General features: G+C 43.9%; 1 protein-coding gene across 1 annotated transcript in view; it reads right to left on the bottom strand.

Moving 5' to 3' along the window:
- Positions 1-23482, bottom strand: part of HAUS7 (HAUS augmin like complex subunit 7) — a 65597-nt gene that overhangs the window by 9376 nt on the left and 32739 nt on the right. Inside the window, exons 4-8 of the mRNA XM_040322898.1 lie at positions 22470-22531; positions 18616-18725; positions 9033-9188; positions 4243-4333; positions 2271-2480 (exon numbers count right to left, since the gene is read on the bottom strand). Coding sequence (XP_040178832.1) covers positions 2271-2480; positions 4243-4333; positions 9033-9188; positions 18616-18725; positions 22470-22531 — 629 coding nt within the window. The remainder of the gene's footprint in view (positions 1-2270; positions 2481-4242; positions 4334-9032; positions 9189-18615; positions 18726-22469; positions 22532-23482) is intronic.

Below are 23482 nucleotides of genomic sequence, written 5' to 3'. Positions count from 1 at the left end.
ACAATTTATAAGTCACATTAAAAAGGTGGAAAATGTTCTGAAATATTCATCTTGTCTCATTTGTTTTACATCACAGAAATCTGGGGTGTGTAAACTTTTTGGGCCAGATTCAGGTAGAGCGGCGTATGTTTAGGCGGGCGTAGCGCAGCTCATATGCGCTACGTAAAATAGAGAGGCAAGTACAGTATTCACAAAGCACTTGCTCCCTAAGTTACGTCGGCGTAGCGTAAATGGGCCGGTGTAAGCCCGCCTAATTCAAAGTAGGCAGGTAGTGGGCGTGTTGTATTATAATGAATCGTGACCCCATGTAAATGCATGGCCGTACGAACGGCGCATGCTCAGAATCACGTTGAATTTACGCCCTAAGATACGACGGCTCAATGGCAACGACGTGAACGTAACCTACTCCCAGCCCTATTCACGTACGACTTACGTAAACAACGTAAAATCCGACGGCAGTTCCGACGTCCATACCCCAACAGACTTAGACAAGCTATTTGGTGGTTTATCTTTACGCCGGATGTACGCCTTGCGTAAACGGCGTATACTAATGCGACGGGCGCCAGTACGTTTGTGAATCGGCGTATCTCGTTCATTTACATATTCAACGCGTAAATCAATGGAAGCGCCCCTAGTGGCCAGCGTAAATATGCACCCTAGACACGACGGCATAGGACACTTACGTTGGTCGTAGGAAGCCGAAATTCAGTATCTTAGTGCAAAAATACGGCGCATAGATACGACGGCGCATCCATGGACTTACGCCAGCGTATCTAATGATATACGCCACGTAAGTCTTTCTGAATCTGGCCCTTTATATCTACTGTATGCAGGCTTTGTTTTTATATTCCGCACTTCACCATCAACAGCTCAAAAGGGGGAAAATAATAAGTTCCCTGTTGGGTCTTACATACACCAAGTTATTGTACAAGTCTGACATCAATGTGCTGTTTTGAAGCCAGTAGACCGTAAAGCCGAATTTCCTCAGAAAATGCAGCCAAGCCACTCTTGCCAGCTGAAACTAAGCTTCCTTTGGGATGGCCATTTCTATGGAAGCAGATTGGGGTGGGCGTGGCTTGTTGTACCTGCAGAGTGTAATTGATGCTGTGAATTGATATAGGGACCCTAAATAGGGGGTGATTAACCCAGTCCCTCCCATTGAAGAGCAGCTAAATTCAAAAACAATAATGTAATATATGAATCGTATTTTACCAGTCTCTAGATGTGATGGCTGCATTTGTTTTCTTTTTTAAGAATTTTTTTCCTGCCACGAGCTATTCCTTTGAATAACACACTTCCTGTTCCTGGCTTGCTACGCTCACCCCACCATTGTATCTATGGCGGGATCCATGGTTGTAACCCAAGCTGGACTACAGTATAACTTCCTCTCTTCATCTCCATTACATAGGGGATCGAACGGAGGATTTGTAGCTTACAGAATTACGTTATAATTGTTTTTGCTGTGTTTGGCTTAGAGAAAGTAACAAGGACATTGCATTTCTGTCAAGGTAAATGGGTATTTTCTGTACCTGCTGAAAATGTTTATTAGCCTGAACAAAGAAAGGCAATGCAGCCACCACATCTAAGGCTGCATTCACACCTGAGCGTAGCGTTTTTGGTCGTTTTTTTCTGGCGTTTTGTCGCGCGTATTTGTGCGTTTGCATACAGCGTCGTCCGACGTTTTTGTACTTCGACGTTTTTTATTTTAGCCAATAGGAAAAATTATCATCTTTTCATCACTTGTTGCTATGTTTGTAGATGTTTTTTATCTTCTGCCTGGGTGAAATGTTCTATTGATTAAAGCGACAAAACGCCCGTAGAAACGCTCGTTGTCGCGCTAGACGATTGAATCGAGCATTTCCATTACTTTCTATGGGAAATACAAGCGCTCAAAAACGCCCAAACCGCGCGAACTTGTTTGAGCTTCAGGTGTTCGGCGTCAGGCGTTTTGGGGTGGAGATGTGAACCATCTCCATAGAGAATAATGTATTTTTTCCCCTCTAGCGTTTTGGAGCGTCGCGATTCAGGCGACAAAACGCTCAGGTGTGAATGGGGCCTAAGGACTGGTACACTAGAAGACTGGATACACCCTTCAGAAAACAAAAGAAAGCCGGACTCTTGGTGTTCCTAAATTGGCCACAGAACAGGAATATATACTTTCTCCTAATACTTTTCTTTCATTTGTTTTTATAATTTTTTGCATGATTGGTCTGTTGTCGCTGCCATTCAGAAGATGACAAACAAGGAATTCAATATAGAAATACTATTACCTGGCTACAGCTTTCTAGCAGGCAATAGACAGACTGGAAGAGAGGCCCACAGGGACTAAGGCGAGGTGCTGGGTGGTTGCAATGCTCCTGAAATTCATTCTCATACACCTGAGTGAAAGCTGCAATCAGCTGATGGAAGTCAGTCATCGCCAACTTCAAAGTCTGTATGACGGTTTCACTGCCAGGCACAGGGATGCAGAGGAAGGTGCACTGCCATAGAAAGAGACAGAATCAAATATTAAAACATGAAAAAATAAAGAGCTAGATCCACAAATGCCATTCAGAAGGAAGACTGCTGTACAGTGTATGTTCACCAATTTCTATGGGAATTAGGGATTGACCGTTATCGGTGCGGCCGATATGCACTTTTTAGCAACTATCTGTCACAAACGTACCCGATATTACCAATATTCCTTCAAGGGGTTTTACTGGGGTGAGGCATGCAGCTGCAGGCATCACACTGGCGCCGTTCTTTAGAGCGAACTGTGGGCTTTATTGTAATAACAAACGATTGCGTCTCAGCTGTTTTCCCGCAGCCTTCCACCTCTCTCCTGGGCTCTCCCGTCCCACCAGGAGGCCCGAGCAACCAGCAGGCACATCCGCCAGCTGGCCAAAGACCCAAACAAAGCCGATGCTTCGTTCGGGTCTCGGATCTAGTAACCTGGAAGAGATGTCACAAGTACCAATACTTTTTTTTCAAGTACTCGCCGATACTGAATACCGATCCTTTTTTTTTTTAACGTCATGTGAAAAAGTGCCGTGTTTTTTTTTTTTTAACAATTTTTTTTTTTTTTAACAATTTTATTTTTTTTAAACAATTTTATTTTAAGAGGGGGGGGGGTGGGGTATAGTGGATTGTCAGTGTTTTTTTTTTAATTATTTACATTTTATTTTTTTAATCAGCCCTGTTGGGGGGGGGGGGGCTTTGGTGCGATATCAGGGGTCTTAACAGACCTCTGACATCTCCCCTTTAAGACAGAGAAAGGGACTAAGGACACAGATTCCCCAGTCCCTTTCTCTGCAGACTCAGCTGAAATGAATAAAGAGAAGCTTCTCTCCATTCCTAAACTGAAGCATTGTAAACACAGGTTACGATGCTCAGTTTGTGAATGGACAGAGTCAGTGATCACCTCCACTCTACGTCCTGACAAATTGAGGGGGGAGAGTGGCACGGGGGGAGAGCAGGACTGAGTGGAACAAAACAGCACGGGGGGAGAGCGGCACGGAGGGAGACAAGACAGCACGGGGGGAGAGCGGCACGGAGGGGGACAAGACAGCACGGGGGAGAGCGGCACGGAGGGGGACAAGACAGCACGGGGGGAGAGCGGCACGGAGGGGGACAAGACAGCACGGGGGGAGAGCGGCACGGAGGGGGACAAAACAGCACGGGGGGAGAGCGGCACGGAGGGGGACAAGACAGCACGGGGGGAGAGCGGCACGGAGGGGGACAAGACAGCACGGGGGGAGAGCGGCACGGAGGGGGACAAGACAGCACGGGGAAGAGCGGCACGGAGGGGGACAAGACAGCACGGGGAAGAGCGGCACGGAGAGGGAGAAGACAGCACGGGGGGAGAAGACTTGCAACTCCCCCCACCACCCGATACCTGACTGCCCAGGTATTGGGTGAAGCATCGGAGCATTTCAGCCAAGTACAAGTACTCGGGAAATGCTTGGTATCGGTACCGATACTAGTATCTAGTACCGGTATCGGGACATCCCTACTTTTAAGTGCAGAGGAGGGGTTTGGGGTCTTATAGACCCCTGATCCCTCCATAAAGAGTACCTGTCACCCGTGTTATTTTGGCAGCAAATTCCCTAACACTTTTCACAATAATGCAACTTCATGTACCATTTAATGTGTTGTACCTTTAATATTCTATTATGGACATTTTTATACTTATTCAACATGTCATGTAACAATAATGAAAAGGTAAAAATTTATTAAAATAAAAATTAAAATGCAAAGCCACACCTCTTCTTTAAGTTCATGTAGTGCTGTAGAAATCTTTTGCAGTTCCTCCAAATGTTGACTTATTATGGTATTTTTGTCAGATTGATGGGCACTGGAGAAAGCGTACAGTGACAAAAAAAAAACACATTTAACACTGCAACATATATGCAAACCATACAAGAATATATTTATAGAGAATTGATTCTTATTTAGAAGAAATCCATCCAGGCAGAAATAGTGAAGCTGCATCTTTTGAGTTGCTCATGAAGATGAAAGTTTGAAGTCGTCACATTTATCCCTCGCCTAACGAATGAAGGAACTCGATCATGAACAATGATGGACTGCAACTGCTGACCTCCCCTGGAGAATGTTGCCGTCACGCTAATCATCGGACCTCCACCACAGACCAGAACAAGTATGCAGCCAGTGAAATCAGAAAACTTATATTCATGTGGCAGCCAAGTAACTAGCATTGTCCAAAATATATGACTACATGCCTATATACTGCTGTAATGGCTGGCAGAATGTCTGTAAAAGATACACCTACACATTCAGATCATTTCTCCAATATTTAACCACTTAAGGACCAAGCCTATATTTTTACAAGTTAAAATATTATTATTTTTTTGCTAGAAAATGACTTGGAACCCTCAAACATTATATATATATTTTTCTAACACCCTAGAGAATAAAATGGCGGTCATTGCAATACTTTTTGTCACACTGTATTTCCCCAGCGGTTTTACAAGCGCATTTTTTGGGATAAAATACACTTTAATAAAAATAAGAAAAAAAAAATAAGACAACAGTTAAGTTAGCCCAATATTGTGAAAGATGATGTTACGCTGAGTAAATTGATACCCAACATGTCACGCTTCAAAGTTGTGCAAGGCTCGTGGAATGGCGACAAACTTTTACCCTTAAAAAACTCCATAGGCGACGTTTAAAAAAATTCTACAGGTTGCAGGTTTTGAGTTACAGAGGAAGTCTAGACTAGGGCTAGAATTATTTCTCTCGCTCTACCAATCGCGGCGATACCTCACATGTGTGGTTTGAACACTGTTTTCATATGCGGCCGCTACTCACGTATGCCTTTGCTTCTGCACGCGAGCTCGGTGGGACGTCGCACATTTAAAAATATTTTTTTTTCTTATTTATTTTACCTTTTATTTTTATACTGTTCTTTTAAAAAAAAATAATAATAATTGTGTCACTTTTATTCCTATTACAAGGAATGTAAACATTCCTTGTAATAGTAAAAAAAAGCATGACAGATCAAATATGAGATCTGGGGTCAAAAAGACCTCAGATCTCATATTTACACTAAAATGTAATAAAAATAATAATAATAATAAAAAAAGTTGATTGAATAAAAAAAAAAAAACGTCTCTTGAAGAGCTATGGGCGGAAGTGTTGTTTTGACGTTGCTTCTGCCCGGCAATGATATGGAGATCGGTGGAGGCCATATTCCCCTCATTCGTCTCCATACTACCAATGGGAGTAGACGCGATCACCTCCGCCGCTGCTGGTAAGCAGCGGAGGGCACCAGAGCGTGGCCAGAGGGGGCGGCCTTCTCCCCCGCAAATAAAAGTGATCTTGCGGTGAATCCGCAGCAGAGACCACTTTTATCTTGCAGCGGACCACTGGCTAAAGAAGAAGATACCGGGGTTATGGTAGCTAGCTGCTGCCATAACGATATCCCTCTTCAAACAGCCGACGTATAACGACTGCGGGGCGGTCCGTAAGTGCAGCCCCCCCCCTGTTCATGTTCATATCTGTTTATATCTGCAAATTTTCACCTCTCAGGAAGCACTATGTAACAACGTATGATGACATATATGTTGATTCATGTTAGATGCATATGAGCTGTGTGTGTATGTACTGTCTTCTGTCATGTCGATGTATTGTCCATAAACTTAATAAAAACAATAATAAAAAAAAAAAAAAAAAAAAAAGAGTAACTCCACTTTTGTTGAGAAAAATAATATTCCCCTCTGGGTGATCTGTGTAAAATTGCAAGGATATTGACAAACATCATTGCAGATTCCTACCTTTTGGTATTCTGAAGAAATAGCCGTTTGTTTTTCTCAGTCCGTGTGAATCTGTATGGGAGTGATTTTTAAATGATCAATCATCTGCTGCACCTGCAGGGTTCCAATGAGGAAACTTGCAGGGTTTGCATCCCTTTAGATGTGATTTTCTTTGGGAATACAGTAAAACCTTGGTTTGCAAGCATAATTCGTTCCAGAAACATGCTTGTAATCCAAAGCACTTGTATATCGAAGCATTTTTTTTTTACAGGGTGTAAAAGAGAAGAGAGGCACCTCTAATGCCGTGTACACACGATCGGTTTGTCCGCTGAAAACTGAACGATGGACTGTGTTCATCGGACAAACCGATCGTGTGTGGGCCCCATCGGTTTTATTTTCATCCGTGTAAAAAAATAGAACATGTTTTAAATTTTTCCTATGGATAAAAAAACGATCGAAAAATCTGATCGTCTGTATGGAACTCCATCCGTTAAAAATCCACGCATGCTCAGAATCAAGTCGACGCATGCTTGGAAGCATTGAACTTCATTTTTTTCGGCTCGTTGCCGCGTTTGGACACGATCGGATTTTTGACTGATGGTGTGTAGGCAAGACTGATGAAAGTCAGCTTCATCGGATATCCGACAAAAAAATCCATTGGGTTAGATTCCATCAGATATCCGATCGTGTGTACGCGGCTTAAGTGTAGCAATAAGTTGCTAAATGTTGTACCTTCATTAATTGTAACCATATTGCTACACTTAGAGGCTCCTCTCTTATTTTGTATGCTTAGTTGTCACATGACGCTACTCTTATATCAAGACATTGCTTGTATATCAAGACAACATTTATTAAAGCATTTTGCTTGTCTTGCAAAACGCTCTCAAACCAAGGTTTTACTGTATTTCACAAAAAATGACTTTTATTGCCGGGAATGCTAAAAATTGGATTTTATACACAGATCCCCTGCTGATCAGATCAGGCTGACGACACATTCGTGTCCGCTCAGTTTCTGTGGAGCAGACATGGATAGAGCTTGCTCTGCTCTATGGGAGGTCGGGTGTAAATGTACTCAACTGGCCTTTTACACCCGACTGCCCTCTGATCTGATCGACCTTAAAAACGAAAAAAATGACGGATCCCTATTTTTTTTAGGTAGGCTGGTGGAAATGGACACAAATCTGTGAAAAGCTCACAGGCAGACCTGGTGTAAGATGTATATATATAATCTATCATTTTTATTGTAGCATTCTCCATGAAAACAAGTCCACAATCAGCGGCGGTCCGTCCATAGAGGGTGCTGGAGTGCTGCCCCCTCTGGCTCCGCACCGCCACTGAAATAACATACATTCATGCATTGCATGAATGTATGTTATTGTTGCCAGCTGCCGCTGGTCTATTCAGGTGGTCGGAAATTGAGCGCCTGAATAACGGCAGCTGGTTGGCTGTGCGGAAGTGCCTATCAGAGCCAGCAGCTCTGATAGGCTTTCCGAGTACAGCCCTCGTCTCCCGGATGTCTTATCCAGGGAACGTACGGGGGGTGCGTTCCTTGGATAAGACTGACGGCCGTCTCAGCCAATCAAGTTCGCCAATTCTGGTTATCGGTAACCCGATTGGCTGAAGCGTCACCAAGGCGGGAGAAGACATCGAGGGACGTTGAAGGATTAAGGTAAGTGCATTTTACAGGGCACAGCGGCGACAATGGGCACAGAGGCGACAAAAGGGCACAGTGGCATCAATGGGCACAGTGGCAACAATTAAAGGGCACAGTGGCAAAAAGGGGCACAGTAGTGACAATGGGCACATTGGCGACAATTAAAGGGCACAGTGGCGACAATTAAAGGGCACAGTGGCGACAATTAAAGGGCACAGTGGTGACAATTAAAGGGCACAGTGGCGACATTTAAAGGGCACAGTGGCGACAATTGAGGGGCACAGTGGCGACAATTGAGGGGCACAGTGGCGACAATTGAGGGGCACAGTGGCGACAATTGAGGGGCACAGTGGCTGTGGTTTGATGGCAAGGCACAGTGGTGACAATTGATGGCACAGTGGCTGTGTTTGATAACATGGCACAGTGACTGCGTTTGATGGCATGGCACAGTGACTGCATTTGGCATGGCACAGCGGCTGCGTTTGATGGCATGGCACAGTGACTGCGTTTGATGGCATGGCACAGTGGTGCAAATTGATGGTATAGTGACTGCATTTGATGGCATGGCACAGTGGCTGTGGTTTGATGGCATGGCACATTGGTGACAATTGATGGCACAGTGGCTGTGTTTGATAACATGGCACAGTGACTGCGTTTGATGGCATGGCACAGTGACTGCGTTTGGCATGGCACAGCGGCTGCGTTTGATGGCATGGCACAGTGACTGCGTTTGATGGCATGGCACAGTGGTGCGAATTGATGGTATAGTGACTGCATTTGATGGCATGGCACAGTGACTGCATTTGATGGCATGGCACAGTGGTGCGAATTGATGGCACAGTGACTGCGTTTTATGGCATGGCACAGTGGTGACAATTGATGGTACAGTGGCTGCGTTTGATGGCATAGCACAGTGACTGCATTTGATGGCATGGCACAGTGGCTGCATTGGATAGGCACAGTGGCTGCATTTGATGGGCACAGTGAGGCTGCAAATTTTTTTTAACGTTTGCGCCCCCCCAAACATTTTGAGCATTAGCCGCCACTGTCCACAATACAAAGTGATTGTACAGTGATTCGGATGTGGGCACATTGTTCAGATTTTGCCATTTTGAAGCATGCAGTACCTCTCCGGCAGTTCCTTTTTCAGCAGTAAAGGTTGGAGGTCAGCTGGCCATGGATTGCACTCGGGTGTGAGGGTTGCCTGGAGTTGATGGCTGTAGAAAATCTCATGCAGGAGTTTCTCGTTCTCGAATGCACAATTGGTAAAAGCTTCATCGACACTAAAAGACAAAGCACAATTCAATAGAATTTTATTTTATTTTTTTATTCAAAACCAAGAAAAAATTGTGATATTTGTGATACGCACAGACTAATCAATAACATAAATAAAAGTATCTACATTTTTAAATACAGAAAAAAAGATGGAAAACATTTATATGCAGTGGCTTAGTGTTTGGCAATTCTGCCCAATGACGCCTCTGAGGCGAAATGCATTAGGAGGGTGGATACTTTCAGTGACGTCTAATCCACCGATTGAAACACACACACCGCAGCTCTTTGAATACCAAGGTGGCGTTACTATATGCCTACATACAGCATCTCACAAAAGTGAGTACACCCCTCACATTTTTGTAAATATTTTCTTCTATCTTTTTTCATGTGACAACACTGAAGAAATTACACTTTGCTACAATGTAAAGTAGTGAGTGTACAGCTTGTATAACAGTGTACATTTGCTGTCCCCTCAAAATAACTCAACACACAGCCGTTAATGTCCAAACCGCTGGCAACAAATGCCTAATGCCACGTACACACGATCAAAAATCTTTGTTTTTAAAAAATGTAATTTAAAATGATCGTGTGTGGGCTTCACATAATTTTTCGGGTTCTGAAAAACGACAAAAAAAAAAATTCAAACGCGCTGCATTTTTTGTGTGTGGGCTAAAACGACGTTAAAAACCCGTGCATGCTCAGAAACAAGTTATGAGACGGGAGCGCTCGTTCTGGTAAAACTATCATTCGTAATGGAGTAAGCACATTCATCACGCTGTAACAGACTGAAAAGCGTGAATCGTCTTTTACTAACACGGAATCAGCTACAGCAGCCCCAAGGGTGGCGTCATCCGCATGGAACTTCCCCTTTATAGTGCCGTCGTACGTGTTGCACGTCACCGCGCTTTGCTTGAGCATTTTTTGAAAACGATGGTGTGTGGGCAACATCGTTTTAATGATGAAGTTGGAAAAACGTCGTTTTTTCTGCATGCCGAAAAACGTCGTTTTTTTTAATGCCGAAAAATGATTGTGTGTACGCGGCATAAGTGAAAATGTCCAAATTGGGCCCAATTACTTACTTATTTTCCCTCTATGTTGTCATGTGACTCAGTGTTACAAGGTCTCGGGTATGAATGGGGAGCAGGTGTGTTAAATTTGGTGTTATCGCTCTCACTCTCTCATACTGGTCACTGGAAGTTCAACATGGCACCTCATGGCAAAGAACTCTGAGGATCTGAAAAAAAATATTTGCTCTACATAAAGATGGCCTAAGCTATAAGATTGTCAAGACCCTGAAACTGAGCTGCAGCACGGTGGCCAAGACCATACAGCGGTTTAACAGGACAGGTTCCACTCAGAACAGGCCTCACCATGGTCCACAAAAGAAGGCGAGTGCACGTGCTCAGCATCATATCCAGAGCTTCTCTTTGGGAAGGAGTGCTGCCAGCGTTGCTGCAGAGGTTGAAGGGGTGGGGTCAGCCTGTCAGTGCTCAGACCATACTCTGCACACTGCATCAAATTGGTCTGCATGGCTGTCGTCTCAGAAGGAAGCCTCTTCTAAAGATGATGCACAAGAGAGCCCACAAACAGTTTGCTGAAGACAAGCAGACTAAGGACATGGATTACTGGAACCATGTCCTGTGGTCTGATGAGACCAAGATAAACTTATTTGGTTCAGATGGTGTCTAGCGTTTAGAATCACTTTATTTACCTCTTGCATTGAATAAAGTGGCCAGCTGCATCTGGACCTGCCGGTGGTTTGAGATTGCAATGACTGCCTAATTACCTCCCCTTGGGGTTCCGCAAAATTTATCTTTTCCTTTAGTAACCCTTTTACTTCTGTGTTGTGTACATAAAAGAGTAAAATGGTCAGTTTCTATGTATGTAAAACTACAAAGCATAAAATAATCCAGATGTGTGAGGGTGTGTGCACGTGCGTGCGCCCTCGTGGAATTGTTATGCATATCCTTGTAATTACCCCTACTGTCTCCCATATGAAATGCGACTAATTTGAGCTGGACACCACACTGAACCGATTTAGAAGTCACCGGTATGTATGAGGTGGTTCCATTTAGTGAGTGGTGGTGCTAACCCCCTCTCCCTTTTTTTTTAGGCTTGGGCTGCTACCTGATTGGTATGATGGAGCCGTTGTTTCAGCCCAGGCAAAACTTGGATGAGGAAGGAGTGCCAAGTGTTCAAAACAATGCGACTTGATGGGAGGTAAAAACGCAAAAACGTAGAGATGGAGCCAACACATTTCAGGGGTATCGCCTCCCCCCTTTCTTCAGAGCTGCAGGTAAGTGCTTATGAATGGTGGTGGGCTCCTAAGTGAGTCCTATATTTAGTACTACAGTTTGGCAAAGTGGCGGCTTGTACTGATGTACAGTTGTGATCATAAGTTTACATACCCTGGCAGAATTTATGATTTCTTGTCCATTTTTCAGAGAATATGAATAACACAAAAACTTTTCTTTCACTCATGGTTAGTGTTTAGCTGATGCCATTTATTATGAATGAATGACTCTTTTTAAATCATAAAATGACAACAGAAATTACCCAAATGACCTTGATCAAAAGTTTACATACCCATAGCGATTTTGGCCTGATAACATGCACACAAGTTGACACAAAGGGGTTTGAATGGCTATTAAAAAAGGTAACCATCCTCCCCTGTGATCTGTTTGCTTGTAATTAGTGTGTGTGTGTGTTTATAAAAGGCCAATGAGTTTCTGGACTCCCGACAGACCCTTGCATCTTTCATCCAGTGCTGCACTGACGTTTCTGGATTCTGAGTCATGGGGAAAGCAAAAGAATTGTCAAAGGATCTGCGGGAAAGGGTAGTTGAACTGTGTAAGACAGGAAAGGGATATAAAAAGATACCCAAGGAATTGAGAGTGCCAATCAACAGTGTTCAAACTCTAATCAAGAAGTGGAAAATGAGGGGTTCTGTTGAAACCAAACCATGGTCAGGTAGACCAACTAAAATTTCAGCCACAACTGCCAGAAAAATTGTTTGGGATGCAAAGAAAAACCCACAAATAACTTCAGGTGAAATACAGGACTGTTTCAAGATGCACAATAAGGAGGCACTTGAAGAAAGATGGGCTGCATGGTCGAGTCACCACAAGAAAGACATTACTACGCAAATGCCACAAAGTATCCCACTTACAATACGCCAAACAGCACAGAGACAAGACTCAAACCTTCTGGCACAAAGTCATTTGGAGTGATGAGACCAAAATTGAGCTTTTTGGCCACAACCATAAACACTACATTTGGAGAGGAGACAACAAGGCACGGAGGTGGATTGCTGATGTTTTGAGCTACAAAAGACACAGGAAATTTGGTCAAAATTGATGGTAAGATGAATGCAGTATGTTATCAAAAAATACTGGAGCAACATTTAGATCAGCCAGGAAGCTGCGCATGGGACGTACTTGGACATTCCAACATGACAATGATCCAAAAGACACAAGGCCAAGTCGACCCGTCATTGGCTACAGCAGAATAAAGTAAAGGTTCTGGAGTGCCCATCTTAGTGGGGAGATCTCAAAATCGCACAGCTTATGCAAGACAGCCCAAGAATTTTACAGGAACTGGAGGCTTTTTTCCCAAGAGGAATGGGCAGCTTTACCACCTGAGAAGATAAAGAGCCTCATCCACAAATACCACAAAAGACTTCAAGCTGGCATTGAAGGTAAAGGTATTAAGAACTGGGGTATGTAAACATTTGATCAGGGTAATTTGGGTAGTTTCTGTTGCGATTGTGATTTAACCTCTTGACCACCGCCCCATGTCAAAAAGACGTCCTCTTTTTAAAGTTGAATATCTCGATAACGGCAGCAGCTGCTGCCACAACCGAGATATTCATCTTTTCAGGGGGCGGTGGTGTACACGATAACGGCGGTCTCCGCCGCGAGATCGCCGTTATCGGTGGCGGGAGAGGGGCCCCCCCCTCCCGCCGCTCTCCCGCGCCCTCCGCCGCTTACCGGAGCCGTCGGTAGCGGCGGAGGGGATCGGATGTGTCCGGCAGCTGAGCGGGGACGGGACTGAAGGAGAAATCTCCTTTACCCGTCCTCATAGCTCTGCTGGGCGGAAGTGACGTCAAAACGTCAGTCCCGCCCAGCCTCTTAAAGAAACATTTTTTTTTTTGTCATTTGAAAAAATGACTTTTTTTTTTTTATTTTTTTTTTTGCATTTAAGTCTAATTATGAGATCTGAGGTCTTTTTGACCCCAGATCTCATATTTAAGAGGACCTGTCATGCTTTTTTCTATTACAAGGGATGTTTACATTCCTTGTAATAGGAATAAAAGTGATCAATTTTTTTTTTTTTTTTTTTCAGTGTAAAAAATTCTAAAACTAAATAAAAATAAATAAGAAAACCCAAAAAAAATTTTTTAAAGCGCCCCGTCCCGACGAGCTCGCGCGCAGAAGCATACGCGAGTAGCGCCCGCATATGAAAACTGTATTCAAACCACACAAGTGAGGTATCGCCGCGATCGTTAGAGTGAGAGCAATAATTCTAGCCCTAGACCTACTCTGCAACTCAAAAAATGCAACCTGTAGAATTTTTTAAACGTCGCCTATCGAGATTTTTAAGGGTAAAAGTTTGACGCCATGCCACGAGCGGGCGCAATTTTTAAGCGTGACATGTTGGGTATCATTTTACTTGGCGTAACAAATTGGGCAAAATGTATTGTTGTCTTATTTTTTAATTCAAAAAAGTGATTTTTATCCAAAAAAAGTGCGCTTGTAAGACCGCTGCGCAAATACGGTGTGACAAAAAGTATTGCAATGACTGCCATTTTATTCCCTAGGATGTCTGCTAAAAAAAAAATATATAATGTTTGGGGGTTCTGATTAATTTTCTAGCAAAAAAATTGTGATTTTCACATGAAGGAGAGAAGTGCCAGAATTAACCCGGTGGGCAAGTGGTTAAAAAGAGTAAACACAGTTGATTGATAATAAATGGCTTCAGCCAAACACTAACCACGAGTGAAAGAAAAGTTTTTGTGTTCTCATTCATATTTTCTGAAAAATGGCGAAGAAATCATAAAATTCCGCCAGGGTATGTAAACTTATGAGCACAACTGTAGTTGTAGTATAAAGTACTCCGCTGAACTATTGTCTGAAATATAGGACTCACTTACGAGCCCAACCCTATCCATGAGCACGTACCTACAGCTCTGAAAGGAAGGGGGGAGGCGATTCCCCTGAAATGCGTTGGCTCCATCTATAGGCTTACATTTTCAATTATTGAATACTTCTATTAAAGGACTTGTAAAGGAAAACATTTTTTTGCCTAAAATGAATGTCTGCAAGGTAGACAGACAGAATAGTGTAATGATTCTGTTAAAAAACGAGTAAATACCTATTAAATTCCTTCATCTATATCACCTCTGGCGTTCTAGTTTCTGTTCTCTCATTCACTTCCTGGTTTGCATCGCTCGTTCATGTAAGAACTACATTTCCCAGTATGCATTGCGGCACACCCAGTAATACACATCTCCTTGAAGTCTCTTAACACGTAGAGAGCGTCCTGTCACACACATGTAGTTCCCAGGAGGGGGCGAGGACATTATTCCCCACTGCAGTAAAGCCTCCCATCACGGTGGTAAGTAAATCAGACAAGCAGGAAGTTAACAGAACAGAGAAGAAATAGAGCAACTTCTGAGCAAAAACGAACAATGAGGAAGTGAAAAGAGGAATGTCTGCAGGTAAAGGATGCTCATTATGAAAAAAATGTTTTTCCTTTACAACCCCTTTAAGAGTAGCATTATTTTGGACACCGTGGGCTCCTTCCTCATCCAAGTCTTCCCATATCAGATTTAATGGATAAATGATTGTGGAAAACAGAACATCTTAGGTCTCCACCAGACTGAAGTTCTCCTTTAAAGGCATATTCAAAAAGAAATGTGATACATATTTTTGCCCTAGAACCCGAGAAGCCATATAGCTGTAATAAGTGAAGTGCTGACGCAATGCACAGGCTCCTGCAGACTATTCCTCCAGCCCCAGTCTGGTTATGGAGCTAGAGATAAGTAAATCAATGGACTATGTGTGCGGTAAAGTCCCAGCAGGTGTGCTCCACTGAGAACTAGGAGTCTCTTTGCCATGGTGCAAGTATTGTGCAGAGTATTGATATAAGCGCTGGAAGCTTCTTGGATAGAGTAATACAGCTTTACTTTCATGGAAAAATATATTACAGGTCTTACAGCATAGAGAAACATGAACAGGAAGAGAGCACTACCAAGTGCATACTGTATAACACAATAAGGATGGTACTTCCTCAGATTACCTTACTATAGATAACACACTACAATACTGCAGCGCCACCTGCTGGATAGATAGGTATAATGCATACAGTATATATTGTCAGTTTATAGATACATGTCATTGTTGGGTAGCAAGTTTTCTGCTTCATTGTTCTTTAGATAGCCTGGTTCCATAGGAGTTTTCACTTCCTTTGCATCCTGCATATGAAAATTGTTCCAATATTTCAGAGATTTTCTGACATTGGTTGAGAAGATAACTTCCATCTTCTCTCTTTATTTGGATTCCCAGATAGTAGCCAATGTTCCCTAGCTGATTTTGATTTCAAAATTTTCTTTCAGCTTGTGAACTGATTGTAATTCCCTTCTTGTTCAAAACAGGTTATATTTTCATCAACATAGATAAGGATGTATAAGAGACAGGGGTCTGCTTTACTTTTTGAGAACCCCTTTTTAAGTACCGTATTTATCGGCGTATATGTACTTTTTTACCCTTAAAATCAGGGGAAAATCGTGGGCGAGCGATATACGCCGATCCCCGCTGTCTCTGAGCGCTGCAGCCTAGAGCCGAGCCGAGTGTACTGCGCACTCGGCTAGGCTCGGCTCTGCCCGCAGCCACGCGAGAGGAGCAGAGACAAGCCGAGAGGAGCCGAACACACAGGAAATCCAGCTCCTCTGGGCTCGGCCGAGGCGCCAAATCCAAAAACAAACACCGCTGCAACCCCGGGCAAGGTGCGGATGGACTCGCAGACGGACACTCACAAGGCTGGACGGACACCCACAAGGCTGGATGGACCCCGCGCAAGCAAGCCGCAGACGGAAACCCACAAGGCTGGACGCACCCTGTGCAAGGCCGCAGACGGACGCCGGACAAGGCCGCCGTTGGACGCAAGGCAAAAATGTAAGGTTTTTTGTTCCCCTTAAACTACCTTTCTAAGCTTGGGGTGCATGTTATACGCCGGCGCGCGGTATACCCCGATAAATACAGTACTTTGTTCACGGTCTCATTCCACATCCCCCGCAGATTGTTTAAGACTGTAGATGCTTATCTGAAGTTTACACACAAGGTTGTCTCCCTGCTCAAACCCTGGTGGTTGCTCCATGTAGAGATCCTCTTTAACCACTTGCCCACCGGGCCTATTCTGGCACTTCTCTCCTTCATGTGAAAATCACAATTTTTTTGCTAGAAAATTAATCAGAACTCCCAAACATTATATATTTTTTTTTAGCAGACATCCTAGGGAATAAAATGGCAGTCATTGCAATACTTTTTGTCACACCGTATTTGCGCAGCGGTCTTACAAGCGCACTTTTTTTGGGAAAAAAATCACTTTTTTGAATTAAAAAATAAGACAACAATAATTTTTGCCCAATTTTTTTATATATTGTGAAAGATAATATTATGCCGAGTAAAATGATACCCAACATGACACGCTTAAAAATTGCGCCCGCTCGTGGCATGGCGTCAAACTTTTACCCTTAAAAATCTCGATAGGTGACGTTTAAAAAATTCTACAGGTTGCATTTTTTGAGCTACAGAGGAGGTCTAGGGCTAGAATTATTGCTCTCGCTCTAACGATCGCGGCGATACCTCACTTGTGTGGTTTGAACACAGTTTTCATATGCGGGCGCTACTCGCGTATGCGTTCGCTTCTGCGTGCGAGCTCGTCGGGACGGGGCGTTTTTTAAAAACATTTTTTTTGTTTTCTTATTTATTTTTATAATTTTTTACACTGAAATAAAAAAAAAAAATATATCACTTTCATTCCTATTACAAGGAATGTAAACATCCCTTGTAATAGAAAAAAGCATGACAGGTCCTCTTAAATATGAGATCTGGGGTCAAAAAGACCTCAGATCTCATATTTAGGCTTAAATGCAAAAAAAAAAAAAAAAAAAAAAAAAATTAAACTGTAATTTTTTTAACTGACAGAAAAAAAAATTGTCTCTTTAAGACGCTGGGCGAGACCGCCGTTTTGACGTCACTTCCGCCCAGCAGAGCTATGGGGACGGGCGAAGGAGATTTTTCCTTCAGTCTCGTCCCCAGTCACTTGCCGAACGGACCCTCTCGCCTCCACCGCTACCGACGGCTACGGTAAGCGGCGGAAGGCGCGGGAGAGCGGCGGGAGGCCCCTCTCCCGCCACCGATAACGGCGATCTCGCGGCGAATCCGCCGCGGAGACCGCCGTTATCGTTTACAGGACCGTCGGCACTAAAGATGCATACCTCGGTTGTGGCAGCAGCTGCTGCCGTTACCGAGATATACATCTTTAAAAACAGGACGTCTTTTAGACATGAGGCGGTGGGCAAGTGGTTAATGTCTCCATATAGGAAAGCAGTTTTAACATCTAGGTGTTTGACGTGCGTGCCCTTCCCGGCTACAACACTAAGAAGCACTCAGATGGTGGAGTGTTTTCCAACAGGAGCGAATGTTTCATCGTAATCTTCACCAAATTTCTGAGAGTAACCCTTGGCATTTACTCTGGCTTCGTATGTGTGGATATTCCCATCTGCATCCAACTTTATTTTGAAAGTCCACTTACTTCCTATAGTTTTTCAGTTAGAAGGGAGCTCTGCGAGTGCCCAGTTTTTATTTTCTAAAAGTGACTAATTCTTCTGCCGCCATTCTCCATTTATTGAGAAATGATACCGCTCTAAAAACTGCTGATCCCTTGGCTTTGCTTCCGTCCCACTAAACCAAAAAGGTGCTGGCTATGCACAGGTGCATTGGATAGAAGGTGGTCCTGGACTGCCGCACTCCTTAACCACTTAAGGACCGCCTCCTGCACATTTACGTTGGCAGAATGGCTCGGCTGGGCACAAGCACATACCTGTACATCCTCTTTAAGTGCCCAGCCGTGGGCGCGTGCTGATATAGGGAAGCTCGATCAATGACGTCGCACGTCCAGCCCCGCCCCCCTACAGTTAGAAACTGAACAGCCCCCCAGCATCTTTTATTCCACTCTGGGACTGCATTACTACAATTTAGCATTATGCAATCGGCGGGGGGAATGGGGAGATACACACAGTTGGGGAGGGGTGTAACAGACAGCAGTGAGTAGCATGTTTGAAGCCCTTTGAAACCAGAAAAGAAAGAAGCCATACTAAAGTAAATGATGAAAAAAGAACCCAACAATAAGAAATCACATAGTATGGCTTACCTTTCAGAGGAGCATTCCAACCCCGAAACCCTGGATATATTGCGGGGCATCTCAATAATATTCAGCAAACTTTCCATGAGAAAAAGTTGTCTGCTTGAGGGGACAAGTCCCTAAAAGAAATTATACATTTGGTTAGGCAGTTGCATTGGGGCTACAGAGCACACCTATGTGATGGTATTTCGTACATTATAAAGCTTCGGAAGATTTACCCCTCCCCTCCTGACCTGGTCATTTTTGCTATATGGTACTGCATTACTTTTAACTGACAATTGCGCAGTCGTGCAACGCTGTACTCAAATAGCACCCACTGATCAGCCGTGGGTGTGACTGTATGCTTCAACTATTATGGGATGTGTAAGTGTGTTTGCTGTGAGGAAAGAGGGAGGGGGGACTCATCCAGCAGCCCCCCTGCTGATAAGATGATGATGTTTACTGATGATTACTGATGAGAAGTTTGAACACACCTGACCTGTGTGTCTATTGCCATTGGACAGTTTAACCCGCCCTGTTTTCCAAGGGTTAAACTGTCTCATGATGTTATTTACTTAATCTCTCCTTTTTCAACGATGCTCATCTGTTTCTTGTATGCTTGTCACCGATCATATTTTTTTTTGTATAATTTCCTTAGGTACTATAAGTCTTCCAATAAGGATACGCCCCTGAAGAAAGGGAATTTCCCTGAAACACGTCGGGCTTCACCCAAAGATTTGAAGACAACTCGGTATTTAAATTGTAATGTTTTTATGTATTTTGATTTGTTTATGAATTTTATTCAGTCAGTCAATTACATGTTGCCACATGTTTGACTTCTTAAAGTGGAGGTTCACCCTCAAAAAAAATTCTGACATCACACGGAGTCGCGCCATCCTACCAACAGAATGCCGGTGTTTTTTTTTTTTTTCCTCAGCACATACCTCGTTATCACGATTTTCACCTCACGGCAATCCCGCGGGAGTGGGCGTTCCCAAGCACTGCCTGTGATTGACAGGCTTCCGAACGGCGCCTACTGCGCGTCACAGGTTGCCGACAGAACCCAAACGTCGGTGCGCAGGCGCCGTATAGAGCCGCACCGACGTTCGGGTTTTTTCGGCAATCTGTGACGCACAGTATGCGCCGTTCGGAAGCCTGTCAATCACAGGCAGTGCTTGGGAACGCCCAGTCCCGCGGGATTGCTGGGGGGTGAGAATCGCACATAACGAGGTATGTGCTGAGAAAAAAAAAAAACACCAACATTCTGTCGGTAGGATGGCTCGACTCCGTGTGATGTCAGAATTTTTTTTGATGGTGAACCTCCACTTTAAATATTTATAGTAGTTGAATGATTTAATCATATACAATTGTGTTTAAAATTTGTTGTTTGCCTTTAAAGTCCCAGTCCCTTCATGGGGGGGGTGGACACTCTCTTTGTTCTATAACATATGGGATGTTGGCAATAATTATAATCTATCCCTGGTGTAATATCTTCTTTGTTTAATTACATGTTTTCCAAGGGTGGGGGGAAAATAGTCTGAGTTATTTTATCTGTTGTGTCCATGTGTGAAAAATAAAGGAGTTTGTTGTTTGCTACTCCAAGACTGGTGTTGTCTGGTGACTGGGTGGGCTAAAGAGTCTTGGATAGTGCTGGTTCTGGACAAAGGAAGCATTGCCGGCGGACATAGTCCTGGGTTCATCACATACCGTATATACTCGAGTATAAGCCGAGTTTTTCAGCACATTTTGAGCTGCAAATGCCCCCCTCGGCTTATACTCGAGTCACCTTTTTGCGCCTGATCTTCCGGACTTTGGTGACCCGGTACCGGCCGGCCGTGGGTCTCCTGGACCCCAAACTTGGCACACATGTAGCCCCACTCTTCCACAAGTGTGCAAAGTTTGTTGTCTGGGGGACCTACGCCTGGGGAGCACCGATTTTTCAAAGCCGGGCACCCCTTTTATAGACTCCCATGTTAAACGTCAGTCTAGGTATGGGCACAGTGAGGCATGAGCACAGTGAGGCATGTAGATGGTCACCCTAGGCTTATACTTGAGTCAATACGTTTTTACAGTTTTTTGTGGTAAAATTAGGTGCCTTGGCTTATACTCGAGTATATAAATTCATTTTATTTAAAATATAAAAAAATATTTTTTTAAAACAGTAATTTTCAGTATTGTTTTATCCTTTTCTTTCTTTTGTTGTCTTTGTATCTGTTTGAACCACAGTGACCTTGTAACCAGTCAATTTGTACTGCTTATGTCAAATGTTTGTATACACCCATGTGCTGTACTTGTTGCATCCACATATATTGTATTAATGCATACTGTATGTCCTCATTTTCATTTTATACAATAAAACACCACGCTGTTTGTATAAAAAAAAAAAAAAAAAAAAACATTTTCAGTATTGGTTTTCAGCCTAGTGTAATCTTCATTTTCGGTATCGGCACCAAAATTTCCATTTGGTGCTCCCCTAGCTACCAGCCTGATCTCCGCACAGATTTCCTTCCCCGGGTGTCCCCCTCAGCCATAGGACTGTAGCCCTTTGGATTTGTGCCCTTCTTTTTTACATCAACATAAGGACAGCTTGGCCCTGGCGGTGTCATTTCAATATTGCACATTGCTTATGCAGTGCTTTTTTTATGGTTCCCATTGGTGATGCACTTATAGCGAGGATGCTCTGTTTGTTGGTCCATAGACAACGTTGTCTTTAGACGGTGAATGGTGGAGGATTTGATAATTTTATGCATTGTGGTATTAGTTTATTTATTATCCAATAAAACTCCCATTTTTTTGATACTTGATTTGTATTCTATCAGACATTATATCTCTGAGGCTCTATATGTGGCATCTTTCTCTATACCCGTCTATCCTTAGTATAGTGCTGTGGTTTTTCTCTATATGCTGCAAGCCACTGAGCCCCACCTCTAATTGGGGTGAGTGTCTAGCGATAATACCGTATTATATGTCTGGTTTGGTTTCCATGTCTCTTTCTATATCTTGATGCCTTTTTAATCATGCACATAAAAGTATTTCCTGTCCCTCAGTGGCTACACTTACTCACTCTAGTGTATCTATGGAGGGAACCCTGGTTGTCACCAAGCTGGACTACTAATAAATCTGCCTTTGATCATTTCCAATACTGATGCTGATGGGTTTAAAGTTACACCCAAAAAATGAACTTCCACTGATCCAGCCTTTCAGGGGGTAGGGGGACAGATATCTAATACAAGTATTTGCTTCCACTTCTGGCGAAAAAGTGCTGCAGAATCCACAGCGAACTACACCATGTTCGGCCCCCTCTTGTCTTCTGGGAGAGACACATGTCCCAAAAGGCAGCAGGGACCATTCAGAATGCGCAGCACAACTTGTGCATGCGCAGTAGGGAACAAGGCTTTACTTCCTGAAGATGCCGGTGCCTCCACTCAAGCCAATGGACAGATTGGCTTCGGGTGAGGACATCGCAGGTGCCCTGGACAGGTAAGTGTCCTAATATTAAAAGTTAGCAGCTGCAGTATTTGTAACTGCTGACTTTACATTTTATTTTTCTGACGGAACTCCGCTTTAATAGTTTGCAAACAAGGAAGAAATGCAAATGAAAAGAACATTGCACTTCTGGCAGGAATGTGCACTTTTTGTACTTGCTAAAAAAAAGTTAAAAAGGAAAACAAATGCAGCCATCACATCAAAGGACTGCCAAGCTGCAATACATGACATTTTTGCTCTTGGGTTAAGATATGGTTTAAATCTCAAGTAAGAGACCACAAAACATGTTACTGACAAGTGCACATAAATGCCACCCCGTGCACCCTGCAAAAAATGCTCAACAAATTCATGGTTATCATATAAAGTTAGAATACAAATGCAGATGACCAAACAAATACCTTTATCAGATCAACGTCTCCTTCGTGACACAGCATCAGCTCAAAGCCAAGTTTTGCCATTTCTGTCATAAAAGGAAAGAAAGTTAAAGTGATTATAAACAATGACCTTGTAAAATAACCCATTCAGTTTAAAACAGAAATTAAAAGCAAAACATTTGTGTACAGATATAAAAAAAAAAAAAAAATGTAGGGGGGGGGAGAGAGAGAGAGAGAGAGAGAGAAAAGGGGGGGGAGAGAGAGAGAGAGAGAGAGAGAGAGAGAGAGAGAAAAGGGGGGGGGAGAGAGAGAGAGAGAGAGAGAGAGAGAGAGAGAGAGAAGGGGGAGAGAGGGAGAGAGAGAGAGAGAGAAAAGGGGGGGGGGAGAGAGAGAGAAAAGGGGGGAGAGAGAGAGATAAAAGGGGGGAGAGAGAGAGATAAAAGGGGGGAGAGAGAGAGATAAAAGGGGGGAGAGAGAGAGATAAAAGGGGGGAGAGAGAGAGAGATAAAAGGGGGGAGAGAGAGAGAGATAAAAGGGGGGAGAGAGAGAGAGAGAAAAGGGGGGAGAGAGAGAGAAAAGGGGGGAGAGAGAAAAGGGGAGAGAGAGAGAGAGAGAAGGGGGGGGAGAGAGAGAGAGAAAAGGGGGGGGGGGGAGAGAGAGAGAGAAAAGGGGGGGGGGGGGAGAGAGAGAGAGAAAAGGGGGGGGGGGAGAGAGAGAGAGAAAAGGGGGGGAGAGAGAGAGAGAGAGAGAGAGAGAGAGAGAGAGAGAGGGAGGGAGAGGGAGGGAGAGGGAGGGAGAGGGAGGGAGAGGGAGGGAGAGGGAGGGAGAGGGAGGGAGAGGGAGGGAGAGGGAGGGAGAGGGAGGGAGAGGGAGGGAGAGGGAGGGAGAGAGAGAGAGGGAGAGAGAGGGAGAGAGAGGGAGAGAGAGGGAGAGAGAGGGAGAGAGAGGGAGAGAGAGGGAGAGAGGGGGAGAGAGGGGGAGAGAGAGGGAGAGAGAGGGAGAGAAAAGGGGAGGGAGAGAGAGGGAGAGAAAAGGGG

The sequence above is a fragment of the Rana temporaria genome, chromosome 9, assembly GCF_905171775.1.
Source record: "Rana temporaria chromosome 9, aRanTem1.1, whole genome shotgun sequence".
Taxonomy (NCBI): domain Eukaryota; kingdom Metazoa; phylum Chordata; class Amphibia; order Anura; family Ranidae; genus Rana; species Rana temporaria.
The sequence above is the reverse complement of the archived record's forward strand: the minus strand, read 5'-3'. Positions and strand labels throughout refer to the sequence as shown.